The sequence below is a fragment of the Anas acuta genome, chromosome 2 (genome assembly GCF_963932015.1).
Source record: "Anas acuta chromosome 2, bAnaAcu1.1, whole genome shotgun sequence".
Classification (NCBI taxonomy): domain Eukaryota; kingdom Metazoa; phylum Chordata; class Aves; order Anseriformes; family Anatidae; genus Anas; species Anas acuta.
In genome coordinates this window covers 57861339-57888333 of record NC_088980.1, presented here as the reverse complement: position 1 = coordinate 57888333, position 26995 = coordinate 57861339, and the positions used below count along the sequence as shown (strand labels likewise).

General features: G+C 44.3%; 1 protein-coding gene across 1 annotated transcript in view; it reads left to right on the top strand.

The window, feature by feature from the left end:
- VOPP1 (VOPP1 WW domain binding protein) overlaps nt 1-26995 on the top strand; it is a 59882-nt gene that overhangs the window by 20393 nt on the left and 12494 nt on the right. Inside the window, exon 2 of the mRNA XM_068674865.1 lies at nt 16595-16653. Coding sequence (XP_068530966.1) covers nt 16595-16653 — 59 coding nt within the window. The remainder of the gene's footprint in view (nt 1-16594; nt 16654-26995) is intronic.

The following is a 26995-nucleotide window of genomic DNA, read 5'->3' as shown; positions in this document are numbered from 1 at the left end:
ACGTATTACCCTCTGCTGTTTTGCTGTGTTTAAGAAACAAAAGCAGGGCTCAGGCTTTGGTACCCGCATAGTCAGATGCAGGCTGCCTGCCGGCGTGGCTGCACCCCAGGTACTCTCCTGTGAAGAGTTATATCCTCTTGAATTCAGCAAGTATAATTAAAAGATGTGATCGCTCTTCCCAGGAAAAGCTTTCGGCGTTTCAAGCTGCCCTAAGACATGCACAGAGTATGAGCATTCCCAGAAATGGCTGGTCAGCTGGAGCACTTCAAAAATGCAGCATCAGCTCGGACAGGACAGATGCTGGAAGAGAGATGCAGATGACCTCAGGGAGACCGTGGGGTAGGAGAGAGGATGAAATTATCTCCAAAGAGAGACTTAATAATAATAATAATAAATTTGCCTCTATCATGTGGTATGTTTTAATTTAGTTGGTTGTGTGTTAGGCGTACATGAGGGAATTCAGATTTCTACCTGTCTGTATAACCTGGAAAAGCATTCAGTGCATTAGTGTAGGGTCTTCTCTTTTGTCTCTTCACTTTCACAGAACTGTGTGAGTAGCACGTGTATCATCACCTTGCCTTCTGGTCCAGGTCTTGTTTCTCTGTTGTTTTGCTGTCCATATGGAACATCTGCTAATCATCTAGTTGGCCGTGGTTGCACATATTCTTAAATTCACATTATTCTCTGTTTTACGTATCTTCAGCAGTAGCTCTTGTTTGGCAGCAGTCTAAGAGTTCAGGATCTGACATCCTGGTTCTTTGTGCTTCCTTTCCTTACATCTTTTGGCTTACCTTTGTAGTTGTGATCCTTTGAAGAATGCTCGTTCTTTTGTTTCCTATCTCCTGATGTGTGCTGGCTTTAAAGGAGATGTTTCTAGCATATTAAGAATGCCATTACTGCGTTAGCGTGATTTTTGAAGTGGCAGAGTTGTGTGTTTGTTGTTTTTTTTGTAGCACTGTTCGGAAATAAGACAGGAATTTCCAAATGATCATCCTTAGACTTCTGGTGCATTGTGGAATTATTATTTTCAGTAATCTTTGCCATTTAGCTGTCAGTCTCATGCCAGCTGATCTCCCTGCCAAGATGAGCTGCTGGAGTCAAGGGCTTCTGATCACTTCCATGAACGAGCAGGGACCTTTGTAGCCTTAGCTTACAAGCAAAATATTCCTTGAAGAGAATTATTAAAAAGTCAACACAAAAACACACCGTGTAAAGCATTCCAGCAGTGTCCTGCTGCAAAATCCTACTAATGTCAGTAAGTATTTGGGTTCAGAACTGGAGAATTTCTCCTAATGATGTTTCCTTTCTTTTAATTTAAATGAATGTATGCATCGTGTGTTACTGTGGTGATTTTTTTTTTTCCAAAATACTCTGAGCATGGAGCCATGGTAAAATAGCTGTATGGTGTGGTAGTTTGTGTCTTCTTTTTTGTCTTCCCACTCAGAAAAGGAAAATGTAGTTAGCCCTTTAGTTGCAATAGCTGGTGTAATGCTATAGTTGCAAGCCCTGCTGGGCTGGGATTGAGGTGTGAAGGAAGTATTCCTGAATCAGGGCTGCCCAAGTGTGCTGAGTCCCACTGATGGCACGTGGGCTGGTTCAGACGGGTGCAGAGGCTGCCTGCTCGTGCTTGTGCAGGATCTGTTCACATCTGTGTAATGCCGGGTAAGTTCTCATGCTGAAAGCTGTAGCAAGTGGGTCATTGGAGCCTGGTGATGGCCAGGTGTACATCTGGTGTGAGATTCTCTATTCGTGGAGTTGTTTTCTATTTTCCCTGTCTTGTTTTACCTATTTATGCAGCTGATTGGAGGTGCAGGAGGGTGCATACATTAATCACATCTCTAGTATGAAACACAAAAGCTGAAAAAAAATTTATTTTTGTGGTGTAGTCTCCTTCTTTGGCGAAATGTGGAGGTATCTCATATCTTCTCAGGCAGGGATGCACCAAGTGGATCCTGTCTGAGTGCAGAGCAGCAGCCCTGGATGGTCAAACCATGGATGCCCGGCCTCTTATCATGGGGGGCTGCAGCCCCAGTGGGTGTGTTACTTGTTATACGTATTGCCCATGATGGGACCAAACGTGCACCAGCCGTGCCTGGAGCCATTCTTTATGACTTTTTCAGTCCAAACTGCATCTCCTTTGCCACCGTAATTATGCCTTGTGCAGTGATGTGTTTGGCGTTGCAGAGAGCTCCAAAGCAGCCTCTCCGCTGCGTGCAGTGAGTGGCAGAGCCCTCGCTCACAGAGCGACAGCACCGCTTGCCTCGGCTGGTCGGGGGGAGTCTCATCAGAGGGATGCTTGTGGAGTTGGGTTGCTTTTCTTTCCCATCAAAGATCAGAGCTGTCTGAGTGCTGTGGAGAGCCTTGACAATGCTGTCAACTTTGACTTTTATTGTATTTTTTTCTCCCTGCTTTAAAGCTGTTCCTTAGTTGTCATGCTCTAAGTGTTGCTGTAGCAGTGGGCCCTTAACAAGAGGAGATTTTTCCACTAAATGTTACCTGCTGAATGCTGTGGCTGTATGATCTCTCACTGCGCCTCTGTGCATCTGAACGAGGCCAATGAAGCCCAACAGAAGTATGTCTATATTTCCAATCAAGTATCCCAATTTCCTTGTTGTTTCTGAGCCTTTAAATTTTACTCCTGTACCTAAGTTCAGTTTTTCTTCTGTATTTCATTGCTATTGTTGGGTGTCGTGTGTGAATTTATAAGCATTGTCTGCCTGTGAACTCCGTGGGGTCTCATTTGTAAGTGGGTAAGTGTGAGAAAATGCTTAGCAACTGCAGATAGAAGTGCAAGAGATGCAACTAAACAAGCATTTCTTCAGTGTTTCAAAAGTGGTTTTAGTATTTAGATGTGGTTTTAGTTTTTACATGACCTTTGCAAAGCTTAAGAGGCGTGGTTTCTTTCATTTTGGCTCCCTAGAAATACCCAGCACTTTATTACTTTGTTCTGTACTAAACTAGGAAATCCATTATTCCTAACTCTAGGCAAGTTGGTTAAAGACTCTGAGGGAGAAAAGCGAGCAAAGCCTCCCTGTGTAATGCATTTCACATTAGAAACACTCGGTACTTAAAATAGAAAGAAAAAATTAGCTCTTCAGCTGTAAAAATGTTTTCCACATTGTGAATTTTTATTGAGCACATTTTTTTTCCAGCTATACATATTAGTGAGCCTGTGAACCTGATCTTATCAACTGCTGAGTTGACGAATGGCTTGAAATGAAAAAGAGAAGGCAGGAAGAAGCATTTTCTGTGCACGTCCAGTGGTCCTCCTGCCCTTTCTCTGGGTGCTGTAAGAGTTTACTTGCCTTTGGCGTTCACACTAACTAAAATATCTGCCTCCTGTTCGTACAGCGTTGTGCCAGGACTGAAACTGGAGCATATTGTTTCATCATTAAATGGGCAATGTTGAATACTTTGGAAATTAACAACAGCTGCAAGTTCTTCAGCTATTTTTATTTGTACTGTGGCTATAATTTTTCTAGTGTGTTTGTGCTGAAGTTAGAAGAGGAAAGGAAAATAGATCCCCCAAGAGGCTGACTTTTTGTTTTTAATTAAAAAAAGGGCCTGCCTAACAAAAGCATCCATAAAACAAACAGCACAGAGGGCAGCATAGCAATTTATCCAGCATTGCATGGGCCCTGTAGTTTGCTCGGTGGCATGAATGACTTTGGAGAGGTTGCAGAGCAGCCTGGCATCTTGGCATGTGGTTTGGTACCCAGCATCGTCTGCAGCCAGCCTGCTTCTGGAAAAGGTCTGCTGCTAGGAGCATCTGCCCTAGCCCTTCATGATGATTTACAGCAGCAAGCAATTTTTTATTTCTTTTATACTCCTAGCCATAAAGATAAGCCCAAATCCGCGGCAGCCACACCACTCAACGATCTTTGCGTGAGGCCCTAAAATCAAGCAAAGAAAGCTTAAGAGCATGATGGTAAAACAGGATTTCTCAAATATCCCTTTTGCAGTCCAGCTACTCGGACCTTTTCCCAGAAGTTGTGTGCTCATGCATCAGGAATGACGATGTGGAGACCGTGCTCTCAAAGGAAAGGTCAGCGTGAATCCATGAAATACTTGCTTCTTCTTGCCCCGGGGGGTTCACATCCCTCCTCTGCTCCTTCCCCTCCGGCACCAGGCAGCTCTCAGAGGGGTATCGGGGAGATGATGTGGGGAGAATGAAGTATCGGAGTTCACTGTTGGTGCTTTTTGGAGCACCTGAGGTGAATGTTTTTTGCAAGGAGCGAAGATGTTGTCTGGAAGTTTGGGATGTAGCAAGAAACACAGCTGTAAGGTTCACCAAAGAGAAAAGCGAGGTTTTTGCTCAATCTGTGGGCTTTTTAATATTCTGACTGAAGACTTAACAAATGCTGGCTGAACGGGAGGAAGCCCATGCTGAAACATTTACCTTTTCTGCAGATACAAACAGATGCTTCTTAGAAGCCTTGCTGCTGATCACCAACAGGAACGAGCCATAGGTGCGCTGCTGGTTTATGTACAAAGCAAATTAGCAAGAAGCAATCTCCTTTAGCTGAGGAGAGTGGGTAGTCCAGTTCTTCTGCCTTTCTCTGTGACCTAACTTACGTTAACGCATCCATTTCTCAAGCTGGACATAGTTTTCAGGAGAATGCACGACTCTGGGAATTTGTAGCTATTATCTTAGACATATTGAAAATGCATTGTTACAGTGGAAATGGATGAAGGAGGCAGTTTGTTCTTCCTCACTTTCTTAACAGTGTAGCTGAAACTGCTGCTCAGCACAGAGAGCTGTGGCTGATGGGCAGCACCAGGCGTCTGCTGTGGGACAAAGACCAAGTCGGTGGGATCTGCTGCTTCTCACCAATCCCTTGCCCAAGTTGGCATCGCTTCTGTGTATTGGCCCCGCTGCTGCTACATCTCATTTGGAGACTGCCCTTGTGATGTCTCTGGCTGCCGTCCTGCTGGGTTCTGGCCTCTGGTGGGAGTAGCCTCTTTGGAGAAGTGAAGCCCCAAATTTTATAGGTAGTTCTTTCCTTACCATTTCTTCCTGTTCCCCTAATGGAGGAAAGGAATGAAAGGCTATCTGTTTCACTGGGAGACTGCCATCATTGAAAATACCTGCTAGAAATGAGAACTTGCTCCTTTCTCAAATGCCGTTCCAGCCTTTGGTTGTCCTTTCCCTTTCCTTCCCCTATCTGCCTTTTCTTCTGCTTATTCACAGGCCTTATTTCCACTTCTCATCTTGCCTGCTGTTGCTGACACTTCTCTTGTTCACTTCTCTGCCCTGCCGCTCCTGTTCCACTTCTTCCTCCCATCTGTGAGTTTACATTTATGGCTATGGTGTAAAGGGTTATTTGCCTGCACAAAGCTGTCCTGAAAAAATGCTTAAGAGCTGTGATGCTGCTTCATTTTGTGATGCTGTTTCTCGTCTGAAATAACGCTGTAGCGCTTGGAGGAGCAAAGTGCTCTGTGTCAGCTGGCAGACCTGAAGAGAGGAGCAGCAAGCCAAGATGCATCCCGTGGAAACAGAAGCAATGCCCTTAATACCTCTGGAGTTGCCCAGTGCTTTCTTAGGGGTTGAACTTGCTCCAAAAGTTGAGTTTACACATTGTTGTGACTGCTGGCTAAAGGTGTGAGTGCATCTATTTTGTTCTGACCATTTCCATCTGCTGATGTGGGCAGGCACTACTAAAGTCCTCAACACTTTCAGTCTGGCTGAATAATTTTTGAGCTGCTAGGTTTATAAATTAAACATTTGTGACCATATCTCATGCTATTATCCATCCGTAGTGATACCTCCAGGCAGGAGTGCTGGACTTTTTTGGAGTGTAGACTCCATGTTGATGGAGAGCTGATGTTTCATTTATACATCATCTCAGTCTTGCCGTGATCATTTGCAGAATGTCCCTAAGGAAACTTCAAAGACTCTTTGTGAGGAAAATAATCTTAGGGAAGAGATTTGTGCTATCTGTGTAGTCTGTGTGAAAGAGGAGGGAGCTGACTGCAGCATCCCGACGTTTCTGTATGTCTCGTCAAGCATCTTCCCCACACACGGATGTGTGCCATCAAATGCAAGCAGGAGAGCTTAACATCAGGTGAAACACAGACCACCAGAGTGGTAGCTAGAGGTTTGCTGATGATGGGTAGGGAACTTGCCTCGTAACTGTTGGTAGAGAAAGCTGAAAGCTTGAAGAGGTCCCAAGGAAAATCCCAAGGTGTATGGGGGACAGATGCGTGGGCAAGGAGCACACAGTGATTGAATGAGAGAAGAGGCATGCCAAAAGTTATCACCATCCAGCATGTGCTTCGTCGAGTTGTGGCGTGGGTGGAGTGTGAGTTACAAAGCAGGATGAGCCAAGGCACGGTTGCTATACAAAGAGTATTTGCAATTTTCTGCTTGCGTGTATCCAGTACCTATGTGAAGCCAGTCGTTTTTGGAACCTGCAGTAAATCCCCCCGACACACACACACACTCCTGTTTCTCCCCCATCTCTTTCTTCCAGGGAGTGGAATGTGGAAAACTTCGGGTGATCACTAACACTGACAAAACAATGCTTTTTTTTTTAAAAAAAAAAAAAAAAAAACACTGGTGTGCTTTTGATTTAAATGAAGAAATTTGTCAATGCTTCTAGTGGATTGTGTTGAAATTTGACAAGCTGGGACATTGGGGATCATTTTTTAATGTAAATCCAGGTTCCTAATAGAAGAAAAATAAATATTATGGTCTTATGTAGGAAGTTACTTCATTTTGAAAAATGTCTTGCCATCAGTAGGCATTGTTACTTGCCAGAAAGAGCTGAGTAGTCTTTCCATGGGAAGCACTCCAAGGACGAACACACTGCATTTCTTCTGCTCAAATAAGGAGCGAGGTAGAGCTGCTGGGCTGTGTTTGCCCTGGAATCTAATCATCATATACCATCACTATGACAGTATATTGGTCTGTCTAAGTAGCAGTCAGTCTAGAGTCTTAGTTTAATTTAAAAGGCATCGATGTCTCAGTCCACTTGGTGAGTGTGTACCCAAAAGCTGTAATAAAGCATCTCCCTGAAAGCTTGAATTGACTTGTTAAACAAACACAAATTATACCAGGTCAAGCTCTTCTGCTGGTTTTGTTTGAGGAAAGTTTTGCCCAGAGAAAGAGACGTTTGCTGCCAGTCAGTAGGAAATTTAATGGACTGTGTATGAGCAAAGGGAGACTTGATTATTGGTCTTGATGAACCCAAACCCATAAATTCCTTCCAGTGCTCTGGAAGCTGAGTGCCAAAGCAAAAAGCTTTCTGGACTGCAACACGGAGATGACTATTTCAGCATTTTAATAATCAGGCTGACGTAGCCCTGCTCTCTGAGATAGCCTTGCGGACCACACCAACTGCACCTTTGTGTTACGATGTGAGGTGTGTTTTTTTTTTTTTTGGGTTGTTTTTTTGGTTTGTTTGTTTACCTCGAGGTAGCTAGTTTAATGGAGCTGACCCTAAATGAACTAGAGTTTCCTTTAGACTTATGTCTCCCATTCCATTTTGGTTGTTGTGGTCTTCACATGGCTTTAGTGTAGACTGGAGCTGCTCCATAAATCACAGATCTGTGCTTTCACCTCGAGAGATCAGGACACCTTGTGAGGATGTGAACGATGCCATCACGATGGCTAATGGAGCCGTCTGTAGCACCTGGCTGCAGGGCTTACAATTCACCATTAAGCAGATGAGATTTGTCTAGGAACGAAGCTCCCAAGCAGAGCATTGAAGTAGGTTATTTCTGCTCAAAGAAGAAATGAAAAAAGAAGAAACCTGGGTTCTCACATGCCGAGGTTCCTCAAAAACTGCTTTTCAGATACCAGAATGTTTCCAAGGTAACCTCTTTCATCTCCACTGTATTCAGATGCTCACTTGTTTAATACACACATGGCATATGTAATCTGATTTAAAATGAACAGATGCTCTTAACAATAATATGGCATTAAGCATGATGAGTTTCTGGAATAAGCTCTCAAAAGTGAGAACTCGCCTTGGCCTTGTGTACCTTACAGGGGAACAGCACTCACACATTATTTCATTGCGGCCAATTTCTTCTGTTCCCTGCACTGGGTGTACAATTGGTCATGGACTCTGTATCTTGTTTCTTGAGTCTGAGGTGTTGCCTTCAGTGGTACATATGTTTTTTTAGGATTTTAAAGCACAAAGGATTTTGATCCGGTGTCTGCAGTTTTGAAATAAATATCTCAGAATTGCAAAGGAAAGTCTTAGCTGAATAAACAAATGCTTTTTTTGTTTCCAGTGGCTGCGCATAAGAAGGATCTGAGGAAGGTGTGCATTGCTGGATTAAATGTCAGGAATGAAAAATAGGGGTACAAGGAAGGGGAGCAAGACTGGCTGTCATTATGCAGCTGTGCTCCGTCCTGTCACTCGCTCCCTGCGGGACAAATGAGTGCGTGGGGGATGCATAACACGAGCAGAACAAAGCCTGGGAACTCCCAAATCAACTGCCCTGAGTCGTGGCGTTGCAACCACCAAAGAAATGTACTCTCCTGTAGCCTTTGATGGGCTTTGATGGGCTGTCATAGTGTAACTAACCAGCGTCTGCAGCTCCGTGCTGTTACTGCCTCAACCTTGTCCGCTCCGCAACTGACGGAGAAAATTGAGTTCTGAATCCATCTTGCCTGACTCGGTCTTTCTTTCCTTTGGTTTTACTATTATGGGAGATGAAAGGTGCCCCCTGAGGATTGAAGTATGAGGTAATTTAAAGGCTGTTTTCATTCTTGGGACGGTAAATTGTAAGAATGAAATGTGCATGGGAAACAGGCCACTGTGCTGGTTCGGCATGAACCAAAGGGGCTGAATGGTGGCACGGCTTTAGATTTATTTTATTTTTATTTTTAAAAAGGAGAAGGGGTGAGGGGCAGAAGCTGAATCTAAACTTTGTTCTGATTGAGCTAAATATTCTAAACCGTAGCAGTTCTTGAGAGCAGTGAGTGCCTGCGGTTAGGGCTGGAGATGAATCAAGTGTCCAGTTCTTCATTGAAGGAAACCAAGTTAGATACAGGTGTCTCGACAGTGACTCTTGAAGCGTTACCTACATTCATCAGAGGCTTTGAAGCAAAATCATTGTATGATTAAATCTTTTTGACTGTAAAAACCAGTATCTGGTTTGTTCTGGTTTTAAAGAGATTGAGGGTGGAAATTGTAAATACCCTCACTCTTGGCATGGTTTTATTCCAATTCCTGACAAACGATCCCTCTCCCCACATCCTCCTTTATGGGTTGTTTTATAAGGTGACTTATGACTTATTCTGTAGCTCAAGAATGCAAATAATAACCTTGCCTTTACTTCTCCTGCACATATAAAAGGAAACATAATAACTGCAGAAGCTAAATTCAATTTTGGAGCTGTGGAACCTGCCCAGTACCATTTGGAATAGATCAACTGCTTCTAGCCGAGCTGGGAAAATGTTACGTCCTTTTCCTTCCAGTTGGAACAGAGAAGGTTACCACTACCCCCTTGAAGCTGCGAGACTCTGCTGGAATGTTGATTCTTTTTTTTTTTTTTTTGCTTTTTTTTTTGCTTTTCTTAGGTGAAAATGCTTTCAATATGTGGCACGCCTCATGCTTTTTTACACATCCGCCCTTAGACCTCCCTTTGTGCCGCCGGTCCCACCAGTGGGGTTTAGCCCCCAGCCCATTTTTCACGCGTGTGTGAGCCCTGCTGCGTCCACGCAGGTAGAAATAGGAACACAAGTCCTAATCTTCTCTGGTGCTGAGGGTCTCCTGGCACTTTTCCTTGGCATCCCAATGTAGACCAGGTGGGATATTTCCCACTGAGCGTCCCAACGATGACGGCAAGGGCAGAGGAGTGCTGGGCGCTGTCCGAGGTACTGAGGCCTCTTGGCAGGCTCTAAGACATGAGGTTTGCTTTCCCCTTTGCTTTCTCTCTATTTATTTATTTATTTATTTCTATTTCCCCCTAGGAGACTGATGAAAGGATTATATTCAATTGAAATTGTAGCATTCTAGGACTGGAGTGCATTTGCAATTTGCTGCATAACGGTGGGAGGGAGGAGAGGGGGGAAAAAAAAAGAAGTCAGGCTCCTGAAATGAAATTACATGCGAGGGATATTTGTATTTCTTTTATGGGAAAGGTTAATAGATCTAAATGTAAAGTAAAGCTTTTTGATGAGAGGCTATCTAATGCGGAACCCACATTAATCTTTTTTTTTTTTTTTTAACTCAAAATTAATGCATGTGCTCAGAGCACCAGAAGAACTAACAAGAGTTCAATGCTTGTGCTGAAATTTTACTGTAAAGAGCAGAGTGTTTAATTCAAGAAGCAGAGAAGTTGCTTCTATTAAGAACCCTGCGTGAGAACTATTCCCTTCTTTCTAAGGGAACAGAAACAAATCCCTCTGAAAAATACAAAAGTTAATTCTTTGTACTGTGTGTTACATGACTTTGTAAACTTGAGGTTTTGTTGCAACAACTGGGTGTCTGGAATAATATCTGTTCTGTTTAGCATTACGCAGGAGGGAAAGCTTGGTGTGAGATAGAGCCAGCATCCTATTATAACAAGCTTTTCTGCTGTTTCCTCATTAGCTTAGTAAATAATACCTTAATGCAATCCTGGTTTTTAGTAAGAGTTGCTTTTGCAATACAAAATACAGAAGTATTTGCTGCAGTCAGTGGTGGACTGCCTTGCGAGCTCAGTCTCTTAGAGTAGTTTGGAGATGGGCTACTTTTACCCTCATCTGTTAGCGTCACCAGAGAAAGAAGTAGGGATGAATTTTGATGGATTCAGGCAAGGCTAAAGCAAAATGTATTTTCTATAGTAAATTGTTTTCACCCTTAGGCTGCACTTTCCCGTTTCAGTATATACCGTCTCTTACTCTAATGGATGATGTTTTGCCCTTTTCTTGGCTATGGAGGAGCAGCATGCTCATCTTGTCTCTGCAAATCCAATCTTTCAAACTCAGCATGCAGAAGTCCCTCTGATTTCAGTGCACCATATCTAATGAGCAGCTTGTACCTCATAATGCTTTCAGCTCTTGTCTAGGCACCGAAATGGATAGCGTTCTGAAAACTGAGACAATTTTAAAGGTCAAATCCCATAAAGCATTGTGATTCCTAGCCAATAATGTCCCTTCTGCAACCGATTATTCAGTCTAGGGTTGTGCTGTAGACTGCCCCATCTTTTTGTCTGGGCTCCATCAAGAAGCTGCCAGGTACAGGGACTAGGAAGACTGCAGATCATTAGTGCAGGTGGCTGTTGTGACAGAGCCTGGGTGACAGAGGTAAAGCCAGTTGGCTATCAGATGGTGTGGAGGCAAAGGTCTCGCCCTTCCCACTTCCTCGTGGACTGGTTTTGGTCTGGCTGTGTGGAAGGCAGTTCTGGTTGTACGCCAGCGTGGGAAATCCTTTTCCAACGTCGCACATTGTGTGATGCTCAGAAATAATGAGGTCTTATGCCACGTCTTACAGGCTTTTAATTCTTTTTCCCTGTTCCTCTGTGGATGAATTAATTATAACAGAGCTTCAGAGGCTGTAGCCACAAGAAAGAGGTTTGGATCAACTGACTCTCTACTAGTAGCACTAGTCGGCACTCTGCTGCCGAGCACTAGTAGGACAGAAGGTCGCAGCCACTAGTGGGGCCATCCCAGAAAACCAGGAGCCATTTCTGTCCTGTCAGGATGGCAGGGTCACTCCGTTAAATTCCTGCTTTTTGTCATCTGAATTCACCTATTTGGGCTCTTGTAATTGTAATCCGTAAGGGCAGTTGTGTGTAGCATCTAGCTTTTTGTCTGGTTAAAAAGAAAGAGCTGCACCCTCAGTTACTGATGGCCGGTACGGTTTCATTGGCTTTGTGATTGATAGCAGACCCGTGCCTCTTGCAGAATCTGGCTTTGAGCAGATGTCACAAACTCAGCCTGACTGCTCCTTCCGAATACAGATAGCAATCTTCCTACCCCCGCCCTCCCCAGCCATGTCCATCAGCAGCAGGCTGGTTTTTTCATTGCTACCCATAACAACAATTGATTCTACCTATATTGGAAAGTATTTACCATCTGCAGAGGGTGCTGGAATTGTGTTTTTTTTATATATAATTATTTTTTAAATCTCCAGTAAAAGCACTGGGTGTAAATCCACTGCTCCCTTGATTGCAAAGAGTAATTAATTGATCAGATCTGTTCTCTTTTTATTGTCCTGCGAATGGAAAGATAATGATGTGCAGTGTGGAGGATATTCCTGCTAGATATTTCTGCAAACCCTGCAAAGCATAACTAATGATCTGTATCATACCTTCCGACATTCACTGAGCAGCCTGCCTGCTCTGTCTTCCCCCACACCGTGTGCATCCGTATGTACTCCATTTTATGGTGTGATCAGAACCAGTCTTTGGTTAATGTTTCAGTAACTTCTCTTTCTCATTGTTCATACCATTTGCAATTTCAATCTGTGGCAGGAAACATGTTTCCTTTCTTAGAGGAAATCTGAATGAATTTAGAGGCCACAGAAAAGCATGGCTTGCCGTTCACGTTGCTGTAGTCTGTCAGAGAAAACAGGCTACAATAGAGATCCTGATTTATTTAAAAAGAAAGAAGTTATGTGGTTTTTCTCTCCAAATATTCAATCTCAAGGAACGTATTCAAGCATCTGGCTAATTCACATACCATTAATTCTCTAAAGATTACATATGCACACCCAATTAGACCTGCATCATTTATTTAAAAAACGAACATGCTCTTGTATTTATATTTTATAGCTGCGCCAAATTGTTAAAGGACATAGAAGGAGGAATTTTATAAGCGAAATGTGCAGAGCTGTTCTCCTAGAAAAGTTGAAAGCCTCCACAGGGTCATAAGTAAGTTTAGTTTAACAACCATAAGCGCACTCTCTTGTTGTTAGTGAATAGGTTCGTGGCTTTTTAAGGCATGAACAAACACTTCTAGAAACTCTGAGATGGTCTGGCTTCATACAGGAGCTCTCAAAGTGGGCACCAGCTTTGATGTCTGAGGTCCTATCTCACTAATGTGAGCAATCTCCCCTTTGTTTCTGTTTGCGGACTGGAATTAGTTGCTGCCAGCTGAGGTTTCTTAGCTACCTCGGGGGTTTGTCTCAAACAACTGCAAGGATATAATCCTCAAAAGACGGTGAGCATCAGACCCAGTGCTGGTGGCAGACATCCCCTTGTGAGCTCTCCACTGGCTCATGTCCCACCAGAGCATCTCAATGCCTTGTGCCCCACCAGAAGGACCTGAATGCCTCACCTGCAACTCGAAGCACTTCACCATGTCTTTTGCCACAGGAAAGACCTTGATGTCTCCTGTTCCACAGGAAGGACCTCAACATTGTGCCTTCTACTAGCAACACCACCTCTGATGTTTCAGCAGTAGGACCTCGAGCTCTCGAGTGCCACCAACCAGCCTCGATGCAGGCTGGATTTTCAGGGCACTTATGGCCAGCTGCCTCTTGTGAGGCTGTAGGGTGACAGTGACTCTGTGGTGACATCAGAAGGCTCTTGGGGGGCCCCTGATGGCATCTCTTGGGGAATTAACATGGCTGTTGTGAGAAAATGCTGACATGAAATGGCTGCTCATCTAGTCCAATACCCCTGCCTAGCAGGATCACTTAGAGCACATTAAGCAGGATGGCATCTGGGCGGGTTTTGACTCCAGAGAATGAGACTCCACAGCTTCTCTGGGCAGCCTGTGCCAATGCTCTGCCACCTTCACAGTAAAGAAGTTGCCCTCTCATATTCAGCCAGAGCCTCCTGTGCTTCAGTTTATGCCCATTGCCTGTCATCCTGTTGCTGGGCACAACTGAAATGAGACCGGCTCCGTCCTCTTGACACCCTCCCCTCAGATACTTATTTACATTTTGGGGACAAGACACTGGAGAGCAGCCCTGTAGAGAGGGATCTGGGGGTTGTGGTTGTCAGCAAGCTGAATATGAGCCGGCAGTGTGCCCTGGCAGCCAGGAGGGCCAACCGTGTCCTGGGGTGCATCAAGCACGGCATCGCTAGTCTGTTGAGGGAGGTGATTGTCTCGCTCTGCTCTGCCGTGGTGCGGCCTCACCTCAAATACTGTGTGCAGCTCTGGGCACCACAGTACAAAAAGGACATTAAACTGTTGGGGAGTGTCCAGAGGAGGGCTACAATGATGGTGAAGGGCCTTGAGGGGAAGATGTATGAGAAGTGGCTGAGGGCACTGGGCCTGTTCAGCCTGGAGAAGAGGAGGCCGAGGGGAGGCCTCATCGTGGCCCTCAGCGCTCCCTCATGAGGGGCAGTGAAGGGGCGGGCGCCAATCTGTTCTCTCTGGTGACAGCGATAGGGCCTGAGGGAATGCAGTCAAGCTGCAATAGGGGAGGTTCAGGCTGGATATTTAAAAAAAATCAGAATTAGGATCGTTCTAGGACCCAGAACAAAAATAAAGTCCGTGCACCAAAGAATTTTTAGTGTATGTGTCTAAGCCCTGTAAGCTGGAGGGAATAGTTATGTACAAAACTTTCCTAGGCTAGAGCCTTTTTTGGATAGCAGTAAGCATATTGGCTGTCTGAAGCAGAAAAGTCAAAATAAATCGAGGCAGAAACAGGATTTTTACAGCTTGGAAGATGTGGGAAGGGAGGAATCTTCCCAGTTCATTTCAGAACTTGCAAAGTGGATTGAAGTGTGGGGAGGAGGGTGGCAGAACGAGCACTGAATATAAATGCCTCCTTTACGCTTGTAAAGGGTTTGCAGGCTCCACGGGCTCAGAAATGTTGCTGGGAAAACATCAATTAAAATGCTTGAGACTGATGAAGGCTTTAAGGATGTTGAGGTAAACAGTGAATCATATTGGTTCAGGAAGAAAAACATGTAGGAGCGTACGCTGCAAGCTGGACTCTGAAATGAGACTTCCTAAGGGAAGATGACCTGCAGGTACTGGGGTTTTAGCCAGGGCTTGCTGATTTGCAGAGGAAAAGAGCCAAAGTATTTTGCCCTGTATCTGATACCAAGAGAAACTTGCCATACTTCACATTTTAGAGTACGAGGAAACAGCAGGCTGATGACAGGATTCAGAAGAAAGGTTTCAGAAGTTGGAAGGTTTTGGGGAGGAAGGGGAATAGGGCAAAAGTGGAGATAGCTCTCTGAACACCACTTGTTCCAGCAGCTGCTGTGGAGCCCTCCTGCATGCATTGCTGTAGTAGCAGCATGGATTTGAGAAGGGAATGAATGAGGAATCTGTTTGTCTTGTTTTGTTTTTCCCCAAAGGAAGAAGCTCCAGTCCGTTCAACAGAACCTAAAGCTTGTGTATCTTGAGGGCTGGTGTGAGCCCATCTTACGATTAGTGGACAGGCCTGATCACATGTTTCAAAAATCTCCTTCTTCCCCCATCCCCATATTGGTCTCAGCAATTTAATCCATAGCAGTTTGTCTTCATGGGCTGTAATTGATCTGTCTGTGATTTAGCTCATCAGATGCTCGTTAAAGAGCTTGCAGCCTTTCTTATTCATGAGGAGTGAGAGTCAGAGATGTAAAAACGCTTTGTCTTTGTCTTAGCTGGATTCATTTAGTATTCTGGGATTCAGGGAGGCTAATAAACTTATACGAGCTATTATTTAAAGGTGAGCTGCCAAGTGAACATGAAGGATGATCCAAGTACTGCTGATGTGCGAGTGCTCCCTGACCTTGGGTGTCAGGTGTGAGCAGCAGAGAGCTGCTGTTCAGATCCCCCGAGGTAACGCATGCTGCTCTGTGGAGGGTGTCCCGGAACACCCAGTCCGTGTGCAACCAGATCATACAGCCTGTGGTGGAGCTTCTGCAGCCACATCTGCAAGGGAGACGGCATTTTATGCTAGCGGTGTCAGCAGGATACGCAGGAATGTTCTGTGCCTTGGCTATGTAGTTTGGGCTTGACATCTGGTTTTGTTTTTTAAGCGCCGCTATTGTTCTTCGCTGCTGTCTGTACTTGAGCCGTGCCCGTAATGATGTGCGTTTCCCACACACGCCACGAGAATGCCTGTCACCATCCTTTAACAAGGATACGCTGACAGTCTGCAAGAGAGAACAATGCCCCCGGACTGCAGAAAGCAGTTTCCTTTCCCAGATGCCGTAATGAACGCTTGAAACATTTCCAAGGTGTAGGAAGACGAGCTGGGATCCTAGCATGGGCTCTCTGTTCTGTGCCTTTCCAAGCCTGGCTCCACACGCAGAGAATTCCACGAAGATGAGTAATTCCCTGCAATTAATGAATCCGCTCTGCACTCATACGCCTCGTGTCGTCAAACCCGGCATGCCTTGGAGGTCTCTTAAGTGACTACAGCCCTGATGGGCTCTTAAGTTCTCCAGATCCTGTTAAGACATGAGTTTTGCCGTGCAATTGGATCCCATATCAGAATCTATTAACTACGGTCATGAACTGTGGTAACCTTTGGGGCCCTGAAGACAAAGCCTGGTGTGAAGGCTCTGAATCCTAACAGGGCACATTGCAGTTCCAATTAACTGAGTTCCCAGTTCTTGTGTGTGTTAGGATTGTGAAGTCTTTGAGAAAAGACACCTTTTCTAATTGCTCAAAGTTAGGGTATTTATAAGCACTCAGTGGTTGCGTTTAGAATTGCACGTTGTCCGATGGAAATATTAATAATATTTCTTTCTTTCTTTGCAGTGTACAGAGGCCAAAAAGCATTGCTGGTATTTTGAAGGATTATATCCTACATATTATATGTAAGTAGTCATTACTTTGCTGTTTGTGTTCTCTAGTGAGCAAGAGATAAGTTTTCAGCTCTTAAAATGTTATTCTTTCATTAATGATATTTCTTCCATAATTTCTTTGAGACCTTTTTTGTGTCTAATTTAAAAAGCGATGATGTAAGAAACTTTCTTTCCTCACATTCCCTATGTATTGTCATGTGTTTTCCCTTCCCCCTGTTAAAATAAAAGTAGAGACTTGTTTCCCCAGCCGACCTTTCCAGTTGAAAACAAAGTATTGGATCTTAAACAGGTCTTATTTCAGGATGCTGAAAGGAAATGTAAGTAGAGCTGTGCGAGGACAGTTCTCCCTTTGTTTTGAACAAGGGCAGGTAAGCAGGCAGAATACCAAGAATGCTTTGAAAATAACTTTGTCCCTGTGGTAATACTGTTGTTTAATTTAGGGACTTGAGAAGATTTGTTATCCGTGGCATAACTGTCCTTTTGATGAGTGGCATCTACATTCACATCAGGCTTGGATGTGAACCAAATGTCAATGAACTGTAGGTGCATGATTGAAGATCTTTCTGAATCGCAGTTTTCTGTTTTAAATTGCCCACAGCGACAATAAAAAGGTGGAGGAAATGTGTGGGTGGGAGGTATTGTTCCTGTGGATTTGGGGGTAGGAAGGAGATAAATGCACCAGGCTTTGCCTCTGGGCTATATAACTTTACAAATGCAAACACCTTTTAAACCTAAGTTGAAAAAAAAAAGGGGGGGGGGGGGAGGTGGTGGTGGAGGATTAGGTAGCAGCAACAGGTCATTGCTCCCTGAGCAAACTTTTCCTTGCTTCAGGGTAGGAAATTACTGTAATCCTGATGCTCTGCAGGAACCTTCCTCACTTTTCCTCTCCTCTTTGTCTGCCAGAAGCAGGAGAGAAATGCTAGAGACAAAAAGCAGCCAGGAAGTCAGGCAAGAAACAAAGCTCACTGAAAGAATGAAACGCCGTGAGGTTTAATCATCTGTGATCTCAAATATTAACTGGTTAGGAAGTGTTTGGGCCGAGAATTTATTGTCTTCTTTTTTCAGGTGACTGAAATGTTGAGAATTACTCATAAATGGTTGGCCAGAACAGATGGGTGAATTTTAATGAGTTAATTTTCTTTGCTGTACTAATAACAGCAGGACGTTGGTTCCACCTACATTTTATTTTGTTGCAACGTGGGAAAGAAGCTGGGGTGTTATGAACCCCCCCCGCCCATACCTTGACATTCAGGAGTGTGTTATTCATCATCACCTTGGCGTTCTGTTTACGTTTCTGCCCGCGTTTTTGCAGGCAGTGTTTGTCTTCCTTGTTAATGCAAAGGGGTAGCTGCTTGGGTGCTGGGTGTCAGCTCAGACTCTTCATGCCACAGGTGCACACAGACCGAGCCCTGAGAAGAAGGGAGTACAAAGGGGATAATCGCTATCTGCAATAGATCTAATGCACACAAGGCTGCTTTTTAATTGGTTTTCATTTGGTAACTCGTTTACTGTTTTCTTTGTGTGCTGAAATGGATTCTCTTGCAGAAAAGCGGCATGTTTATTTTCCAGTTCATCAAAGAGGTTAATTGGAATCGCACACGGCTTTGCACATTGGAAGGAAGAAAGTTGTGAATAAAACTGAGAACTGGGAGAGGGGCTGTGGTGTTGGAGGGGGGTGGTTGTTACAAAGAATTGCTTCCTTTAGAGATTTTTATTTGGTTTGATTTATAATGTGGAGGGAAATCTGTCGGCTGTGTCAGGTCAATCAGAACACGGCTCCTCATAATTGTGTTTGTTGTGGTAGTTGCTACAGCACCCTATTATCTGAGACATTGCATAAATGCGTGGTAATTGCCAGTCTGCTGGACAATGCAAATAAATGGAAGAAGGAAGAGGAAAGGGGTGGGATGCGTAAGCTCAGAGATTATTGTGATGGTGATGAGCATCATATTGATGCCTTTGTTACTATTGTGATTATGGTTTAAGTGGGGAAGAAGAAACACTAAAGAAAAGCAATAACGATTTGGAGATGATAAAGCTCAGAGGGAAGATGAGGTTGACAAGTGAAGAAGTATGAAAGGGAGGGGAGAGTCTGTGTGACTGTAGAGGAGCTCTGAAGTTTTAAAAGGGGGAAGAGGCATGCTCCAAAACTGTAAGAAAGTCATTAATCTCTGCAATGCCTGGAGTTTCCTGCTTTGTTACGTTTGCAATTTCACATCCTACTGGATAGGATCGCTCACTGCTTCCTAGCTGTGCTGCTTTTCAACACCTGCATGGCAAAGGAGATGCACTACAGCAGTCTTGGTATTTTAGGGCGAAATCCCATTGCTTTGGCATTTCTTTGACTGTTCATAGAGTTAATTCAATTCGTTAGTGCCCCAGAAAGTACTTTGTTTTAGCAGATTAAAGTCAGTGTTGAATCAGCTTGGTACAGTTTCTGGCGAATGCTGGTGAAATGGGAGGGAAGGTGGGAGCATTATGCATTTTGTGGGGGAGGACGCATGAAAAGGATCTCCTCCATTAGCATATGGTGGTTAGATGTTAAATCATCTGAAGCTGGTGCATCTAATGTGTAACTGCATCTTGAGTGTTTCCTCTGTGCAAATCTAGATCTGCAATGTGCTGTAGGGAAGTGGGTTTTATTTTATCTTACGGGCTGCTGCTCCAGAAAATGATAAGAAGCAGATCTATTTAGTCACCCAGGTTCATAATAGATTCCATTCCATTTTATCTCTAGTTTTGTAACAGAAGTTTTTTCCACCCAGTTAACATATGTAGTCTGTCCTTTGGTCTCGGGACTATCTTGGGAGACTTATGACACCCAGCAGTGCAGTCCTTAATGATTTCCCTGTGGTTTCAGGCCCGTGCTGACAGTATGTCATGTCTCTCTTGGAGACACTTTGTATTCAGACGAATAGATTAGCTTGTCAGCTCAGAAATAGGAAGTCCTGTGTGGGTTCAGAGATCTCCTGTGGTAGACTTGGAGCAAGGCCTCCCCGGACTGGCATGTCAGTGTGCCGTATCTCTTCTGGGGAGGCATTTCTTCCTAGAAGGCGCCTCTTTTCTTAAAATTGCGCAAAGTAACAGAAATCCGAGGTGGCCTCTCATACGAAATGGTTGTGAACTTTTGATAAAAGTTAAGTGGCAGAATAGCTGAGATAATCTTCCCTGTAAAGCCTCCACTTCAGCTATCCAAAGCGAGAGATAAGGTTGTGTCTGCTAAGCAAAAGGAGCGTGATAAGAAATCAGAGTGCTAAAATAAGTGTCCTGGACAGACAGCTAGATTGGGGACAAAATTTGCAGTGACACAACTGTCTTTTCTGTAACTGGAGTGTTTGGTTTCTATTTTTTGTGTGTGTGTGTTTTTTTAATTTAGCATGTCTTCTACTGTAATTATTTTGAAAAGAAAACGCTGTTGCAAGTGTTGCTCAAAACCTTGAAATGTGTTGATTATATTTTCTGTACTAAAAGCTGAGGCAGAGGTGGAAGTCTCTATTATAGAAGTGATCATACATCTCTCTGTCTAAGTAGCTAATGATATTGATACTCTTTTAATATTTTTCCAGTGGCCATAATTGTTGGAGCCTTCATAAATGAGTGATAAGCTATAGTTTAATGTGTTTGTTTTTTATTTTTCCAGATAGATTTTTATTTCTTCAGGCAATTATGGGGAATTATGAGGATAATTTTCCCAAGTTTTCTAATGCTGTTGTGTGAATCTGTTAACTTAAGGTATAGCTTATTTCAGGCTGGAAGACTTCATGAAAGCGTGCAAGGATTTTTAGAGACACACTGCAGCTTGGCTGTTGATACAGAGAATTTCCAAGAGAACTCTTAATTTACTTCTTTAACCTAACCAACTAGTTGCCTGAGTCATGAGATACTGTCAGTTGGTTACTTCTCTCTTGCTTCAGCAAAATATTTATTTCTGTGGTCAGGGAAAATAAGTAAACACATATTAAACTGGGCAAGGAATTAGTCACTGAATTCTAATTTTTGTCCGTTGGAAAAGAAGACAGTCAAATTATCCATGACTGTGCTGAAAGAATGAGATCCTACTTCTTGTTCGGATGCACAAGAAGCAGTTCAGAATTGAAGCTGCCGGAACAGGCTTGTCTCTGATTCTCGACAAAGATCATCGTCCTACCCGCACTTAAACTAGCTCAGTCTTGTTCTAGATGTAGTTGAAGTGCTGGCAGTTGGCAGAGGAGACAGTCGAGATACTTCTCCAACTTGACACAGCAAATAATGACACAGAACGCAGCACAGCGAGTGCATGACATTGCCAGACCTCCTCCTCTGGATACAGATGCCAGCAGCATTGGAGATACATTCACTGATGAGGAGTAGTTTGATTAGAATAATTACGAATGTGTATCTTACTGCAGGGTGAAGTGTGCTCCAGGTATGACTGACCAATCCCTCAGGGCTTTTCTGTTTATTTTTCCTCCTGTTGTTAGCTACCATCACATCTAATGAAGTGATAAAATCCAGATGCTGGAACCTGCATGTTTCTAATCCTTTCCTTTCCAGACGCTGTGGCATATTTATAAAGCAGCACAAATGTTTCTGAGTGTGAGTGGTAAGCACATGTTCAGGGGAATGGAAATACAGCGGGTTAGTGAAGTAGTCCCCACAGTCAGGGGGATTGGCTGACTTAAAGGGAGAACAGGATTGTGATGTTATCCAGCACTGAGTTAGCATTATTTCAGATCATCCCGGTGAATTATTGTGTGCTGACGTTTTTAACGAGGTGATACTGTAAGAGAAGTAGTGAGGAAAGGAGAATAACTCTGCCCAAGAGATTTGGAGAGTAATTCAGATGGGAAGGGCTCTCAGGGGATCTCCAGTCCCACCTCAGAAACAGTGTCAGCCATGGGGCCAGACTAGGTTGCCCTGGGCTTCACCCAGTTGGGGCTTGGGAAAACCTCCAAGGAAAGCGAGAGCACAGCCTCTCTGGGCAGTACACTCTGTTGCCTGCCTGTCCTCATGGTGAATAAGTGTGTTTTTTTTGTGTGTGTTTCCCACATATTAAGTCAGACCCTCCTTTGTGTACATTCATCCTCTGCTGTTGTCCCACCCTTCACCGCCAGGACGGGCCTGACGCCATCTTCTCTTATGGCTGCTGTGGCACACTGCTGGCTTGTGTTTAGCTTGCTAGGTGCCATGATCCCCTCGGGCCTTTCCAGTAGATCTGCCCCACAACCTTCAGGATGTCCATCCTTCCCACGGGCAAGGCTTTTGTGTTTGTCTTTGCTCATTTTCATGAGGTTCCTGTCAAGTCGTTCCTCCAGTCAGTCCAAGTCTTGGAGTGGCAGCCCTGCCCTTGAGCTCACTGACTGATCCTCCCCAAGTTTGGTGTCATCTTGTGGGCTTGGTGAGAGCACCAAATCGCCAATTACAGCGACACACTTGTCAACAGAACAAGTCCGGCCCTCTGTGGTTACAGCCATCAGGGGTTACTGCATCTTCTCCAGGGGGAGTGGGGCCCATAGGCCACTGTTCTCTGAAGTGTGGGAGGCCTTTCTAAGGTCAAAGTAAGAGACATCTGCTCTCTGGCTTGTCTACAGATACCATTGTTTTACCCTAGAAGGCCTTTAGGCTTGTCAGGTGTGATTTACCCTTGGTAAATTTACCTATGATGACTGTTTTCAGTCACTTTATTCTCCTTCCTATGCCCAAAAACATGTATCAGGAGGACTCAGTTCTTTTTTTTTTTTTTTTTTTTTTTTTTTTTAATGTGTTTTTTGCCAGCAGATGGAATGAGTCTGGCTGCTTTATGGTCCTCCAGATCATACTTTTGACCTGTTTTTTTCCTTCCACTGCTAGTGTAGGAATAGGAGTTCTTCTTGCTGTTCTTGGTGTCCCTTGCAAGTATCAGTTTTAGGTGAGGCTTGGCTTTCCAAATATTATCTCAGCTTGTGTATGTGATGTTTCCTAAACTCCTTTGGAGCCTGCACCTGGTTCCACCTCTTGAATACTGACTTTTTGCGTTGGATGAGCTCCGCCATGTGCTTGCTGTGTAAGTATGTTTTGGCTGGTTGTTGGTGTGCTGTTACATGAAAGACCTCCAGAAAAGAACATGGAAATTTTCTTTGGATGAAAACACTACCACTGCTGCTGACAAAAGAAAAAAAAAAAAAAAAAAGTGAAGAACAGAAGGGGAGTGTCATCTTGTAACCTAATTCCTGTTATCCGATGCAGGACCTGAATTCATGTTAAAAGCCTGTGCAGACAGAAATACAGTATTTTTAGACTAGTATGTTGCTGCCATGGCAGGTAGTTCACTGCATATAGCTTACAGCTTCACATGTACACAATTATGTTAACTATCTATTTAATTTTTCATTTGGAATTATTTAAGAATTTATAAATCTAAAAAATGAATGCATTGAACATAAATAATCCTTGCAAGCGTATGTTCTGCAGTGTATAGGAACAGTCCATTCTTTTTTGTATTTTAGAGAAGAAAGCTGATTGTATTTTTTTCCCTGTGGCTTTTGAAATAAATTTCTTGTGTATTTCCACGTAATTCTCTTCCTCTGCTGATTAAATTTTGTTGTATTTATCACACAGTTGTATTCATCTGTGTTTTGAATGTAAGCCCTTAGTCACTTGGTAGCCAGTCTGTAACAATAGTTCTGTATTACTGAGAGCCTGGAAAATGTTCCAGGTGGAAACAATAGACAAGTTCTCTCTCACCCTTACTCGGAGAGCTCAGGAAGCAATTCCTCTGTCAAAGTGTGTACAGGAGGATGGGGAAAAAAACACCATCCAGACAGGGGCTGTGTTGCTTTATGGGCGTTACTTTCTGTGCTCCGCATCCTGTTGTGTTTACTGCTTTTAATTAAGTTGGCTTTCCTGATGATATGCTTAGCTTTCCAATTGCAATTACAGCTGCACGAAATGTCAGCAGGTGTGTGCTTAGGGCAGTAATCTAGCTGTTGATTTATTCTTCCATTTGATTGGGAAGCAGCATGGGAGGGAGAGGGGACGCAGCGTAGCAGTTTTTTGCACGATTCCAGGCATCTCGAATGGCTGGCACAGTACAGAAACAGAGACCTGGATTTGGGCCAGGGCTACCAATTTAGCAGCTACAGGAAGGGCCTGTTTGTATACGTAGTTCAACTCAGGAATGAAAGTGTGTGGATTGTCTGAAGCAGGGCAGCAGGAACTATCAGGCCATCTACTTGTATATAAAGGCAACAGACCCCCACCACCATTGCTCAGCCCTGTGTGGTCCTAAACAGTAATGATACAAAACATCACTGCTAGCTTCAGTTGTCCATGTCCTTACACTTCTCACTTCAAATAAGGCGCTGGATTCCCTTGATGTTGACAAATCTGTGGATGTTACAATCCTGAGCACCGTAATCACCCACCTACTGGATAGAAGCCTTGGATTTTCTTTGATGGATCAGTTGTCCTGTGCACAACCTGGGGTGAGTCAGGCTACCAGATTTCCCAAAAGGTTAGCTTGTAAGAGTGGCTCCTGCTGAGGGGTGAGGAATTTAATATCGCTGCCTTCACAGGCAGTCAAGCAGGTGACTGACCAAATTTGAGATGTGAAGGTCTCGTCTCATCTCACTCAGAGCTGGAGGTTTACCAGGTGTAGGCAGCTTATTTTGAGGGGAAAGAAAAAAAAAAAAAAAAGAGAGGAAGGAGGGAAAGGAGGCAGTCTGTCTCTTTGTGAATACTCCTCTGGGAGAGGTGAGGCCTGAAATCCGTCTGCCTTAGGTGGAGCAGGAAATGCAGTCCTACTCCCTTGTACTTCCACAGTTGTGACGTATCCTGGGCGAGCCTCTGTTTCCAGCTGGAGCTGTTTGGCTTGAAATGTTCCTCAGAGCACTCACTCTTCTGTGTCCCAGGAGGAACCCTAATGCATGGTGGAGAGGCAATTTCTCCTGGCTTCCCTGTGCCAAGGAGCACTGGGCCCTAAAGTCATCGCGATGTTTCTAACCCTTTCTGGACAGGGAGAGCTTGGATGAAAAGTTTGAAAGACTGGATAGCACCTAACTGCTGGCCATTAGTACCTACGTCCTTCCCAGTGTTAGATCCTGTGGTGGCATGTCAAAGCAGAAAGGCTGGCTCTGCCCTTCATGGAGTTTAACACCAATACAAATTCCTGGACACCCGTCACCCCCCGCCAGGAGATTGCTTGTAATCTCCTGAAGCAGATAAGGGATTAGGTGCAATAAGGACTGCTGGCCTACTGGGAGAAGTTGGAGATTTGAAGAACTAATGGTGTGCTTAATATGGGGCCTGATGATTAACTGTGAGCCCTTCTGGTTCCTGCTGGTATGAGAAATTTACACGTCCAGATTCAGAAAATTAAAACCTGTCATGGTACAGTTTATCTGTGTCTTCCTTTGGCTAGAACCTTAAATTAGGCTGTTTCTCTGCATTGTTCTGCTGCAGAAGGGCCTGCAGCCTTGTTAAAACTCGGGTGCTTGAGGTGCTGCATGCTGCCACTGATGGATAAAGCCCAGAGCCACAGTAGGAGCAGAGAAAATGGCTAGATGTGTGTGTGCGGGCCAGAAAGCCAGGAGACTTGCAACCTTTACAGACAACAAAGAGTCCCTCTGCAGGGTGGCTTTCCTCTTGGGGTCTAAGAGGAGAGAGCTGAGGATATGCCAAGCCATTGGGTAGCAGAAGGTTGGTGGCGTGGCTGGTTTGGTAGGAGCAGCTGAGCAAATACTTCTCAGCTCATAGGAAGTAGGGAAGGTTTTACTGTATTCTGCTTGAGTTCTTGCACAGAGATAGCATTTTATAAGCTCTTCACCTAAAGAAGTGAGAAATAATTCATTTTTCATCTGCTGCCTGCTCTTGTTTTTCATGTTTGTGTGAAAGACAGGGGTCAAGTATCTTGTCTTATTGTGGGAGATTTTAATTGTGCCAAAGCAGACAGAAATCTAATCTGAGCAAATATCAGTTCTGTCTCTGTTATTTCTACCCAGTAGAAAAAGATTACCTGAAAGCCCATTTCCTTCTTTTTGCCTTAACATTTTAACTAGTTAAGAGCTGGGTGATTTCAGTTACCTGGTTACTCTATCTCGAGTGCCCCCTGGTTACCAGCAGCAGTTTTTTACTTCAAGTGCAGATGTTCCCCTGAGGCCCCCACTGCATTTCATCTATGAAGCAGTTACATTCCTTATAATGATATTAGCCAAAATCAGACTGACATATTAAAATATGCTGTTCTTACATGCACTGAGAGATCACCTTTGCTATGTGTAAGAATCACAGAATCACAGAATCTCTAGGTTGGAAGAGACCTCAAGATCATCGAGTCCAACCTCTGACCTAACACTAACAGTCCCCACTAAACCATATCCCTAAGTTCTACATCTAAACGTCTTTTGAAGACTTCCAGGGATGGTGACTCCACCACCTCCCTGGGCAGCCCGTTCCAGTGCCTAACAACCCTTTCAGTAAAGAAATTCTTCCTAACATCTAACCTAAAACTCCCCTGGCGTAAGTTTAGCCCATTCCCCCTCGTCCTGTCACCAGGCACATGGGAGAACAGGCCAACCCCCACCTCACTACAGCCTCCTTTAATGTACTTATACAGAGCAATAAGGTCACCCCTGAGCCTCCTCTTCTCTAGGCTGAACAAGCCCAGCTCCTTCAGCCGCTCCTCGTAGGACTTGCTCTCCAGGCCCCTCACCAGCTTCGTCGCCCTTCTTTGGACCCGCTCAAGCACCTCGATGTCCTTCTTGTAGCGAGGGGCCCAAAACTGAACACAGTACTCGAGGTGCGGCCTCACCAGAGCCGAGTACAGGGGGACGATCACCTCCCTAGCCCTGCTGGTCACACTGTTTCTGATACAAGCCAGGATGCCGTTGGCCTTCTTGGCCACCTGAGCACACTGCTGGCTCATATTCAGCCGACTGTCCACCATCACTCCCAGGTCCTTCTCTGCCTGGCAGCTCTCCAACCATTCCTCTCCCAGCCTGTAGCTCTGCTTGGGGTTATTGCGCCCCAGGTGCAGGACCCGGCACTTGGCCTTGTTGAACTTCATACAGTTGACCTCAGCCCATCGGTGCAGCCTATCCAGATCAAAAGATCTGGATAGAAGAGAAACAGAAGAGTGATTTACCCAAGCAAAGCCAATGGCTGACAGAAAGGTAACCAGATTGTTGCACTTAGCTACTGAACCAGTGATTTTCAATCTGTTTCAATTTCTTAGGCCCTAAATCTTATCAGGAGGGGTGCATGCCTTTGCATAGCAAATGTAGGTGTGGTTGCGGTAGGCTTGCTTCTGCGGTTTACTGTGATCCCTCTGAAAGTTTTGGTTCTCCTCAACATTAGGTGGTAAGATAAAGACCTTTTTAATAGATCACTCCTAGTCAAA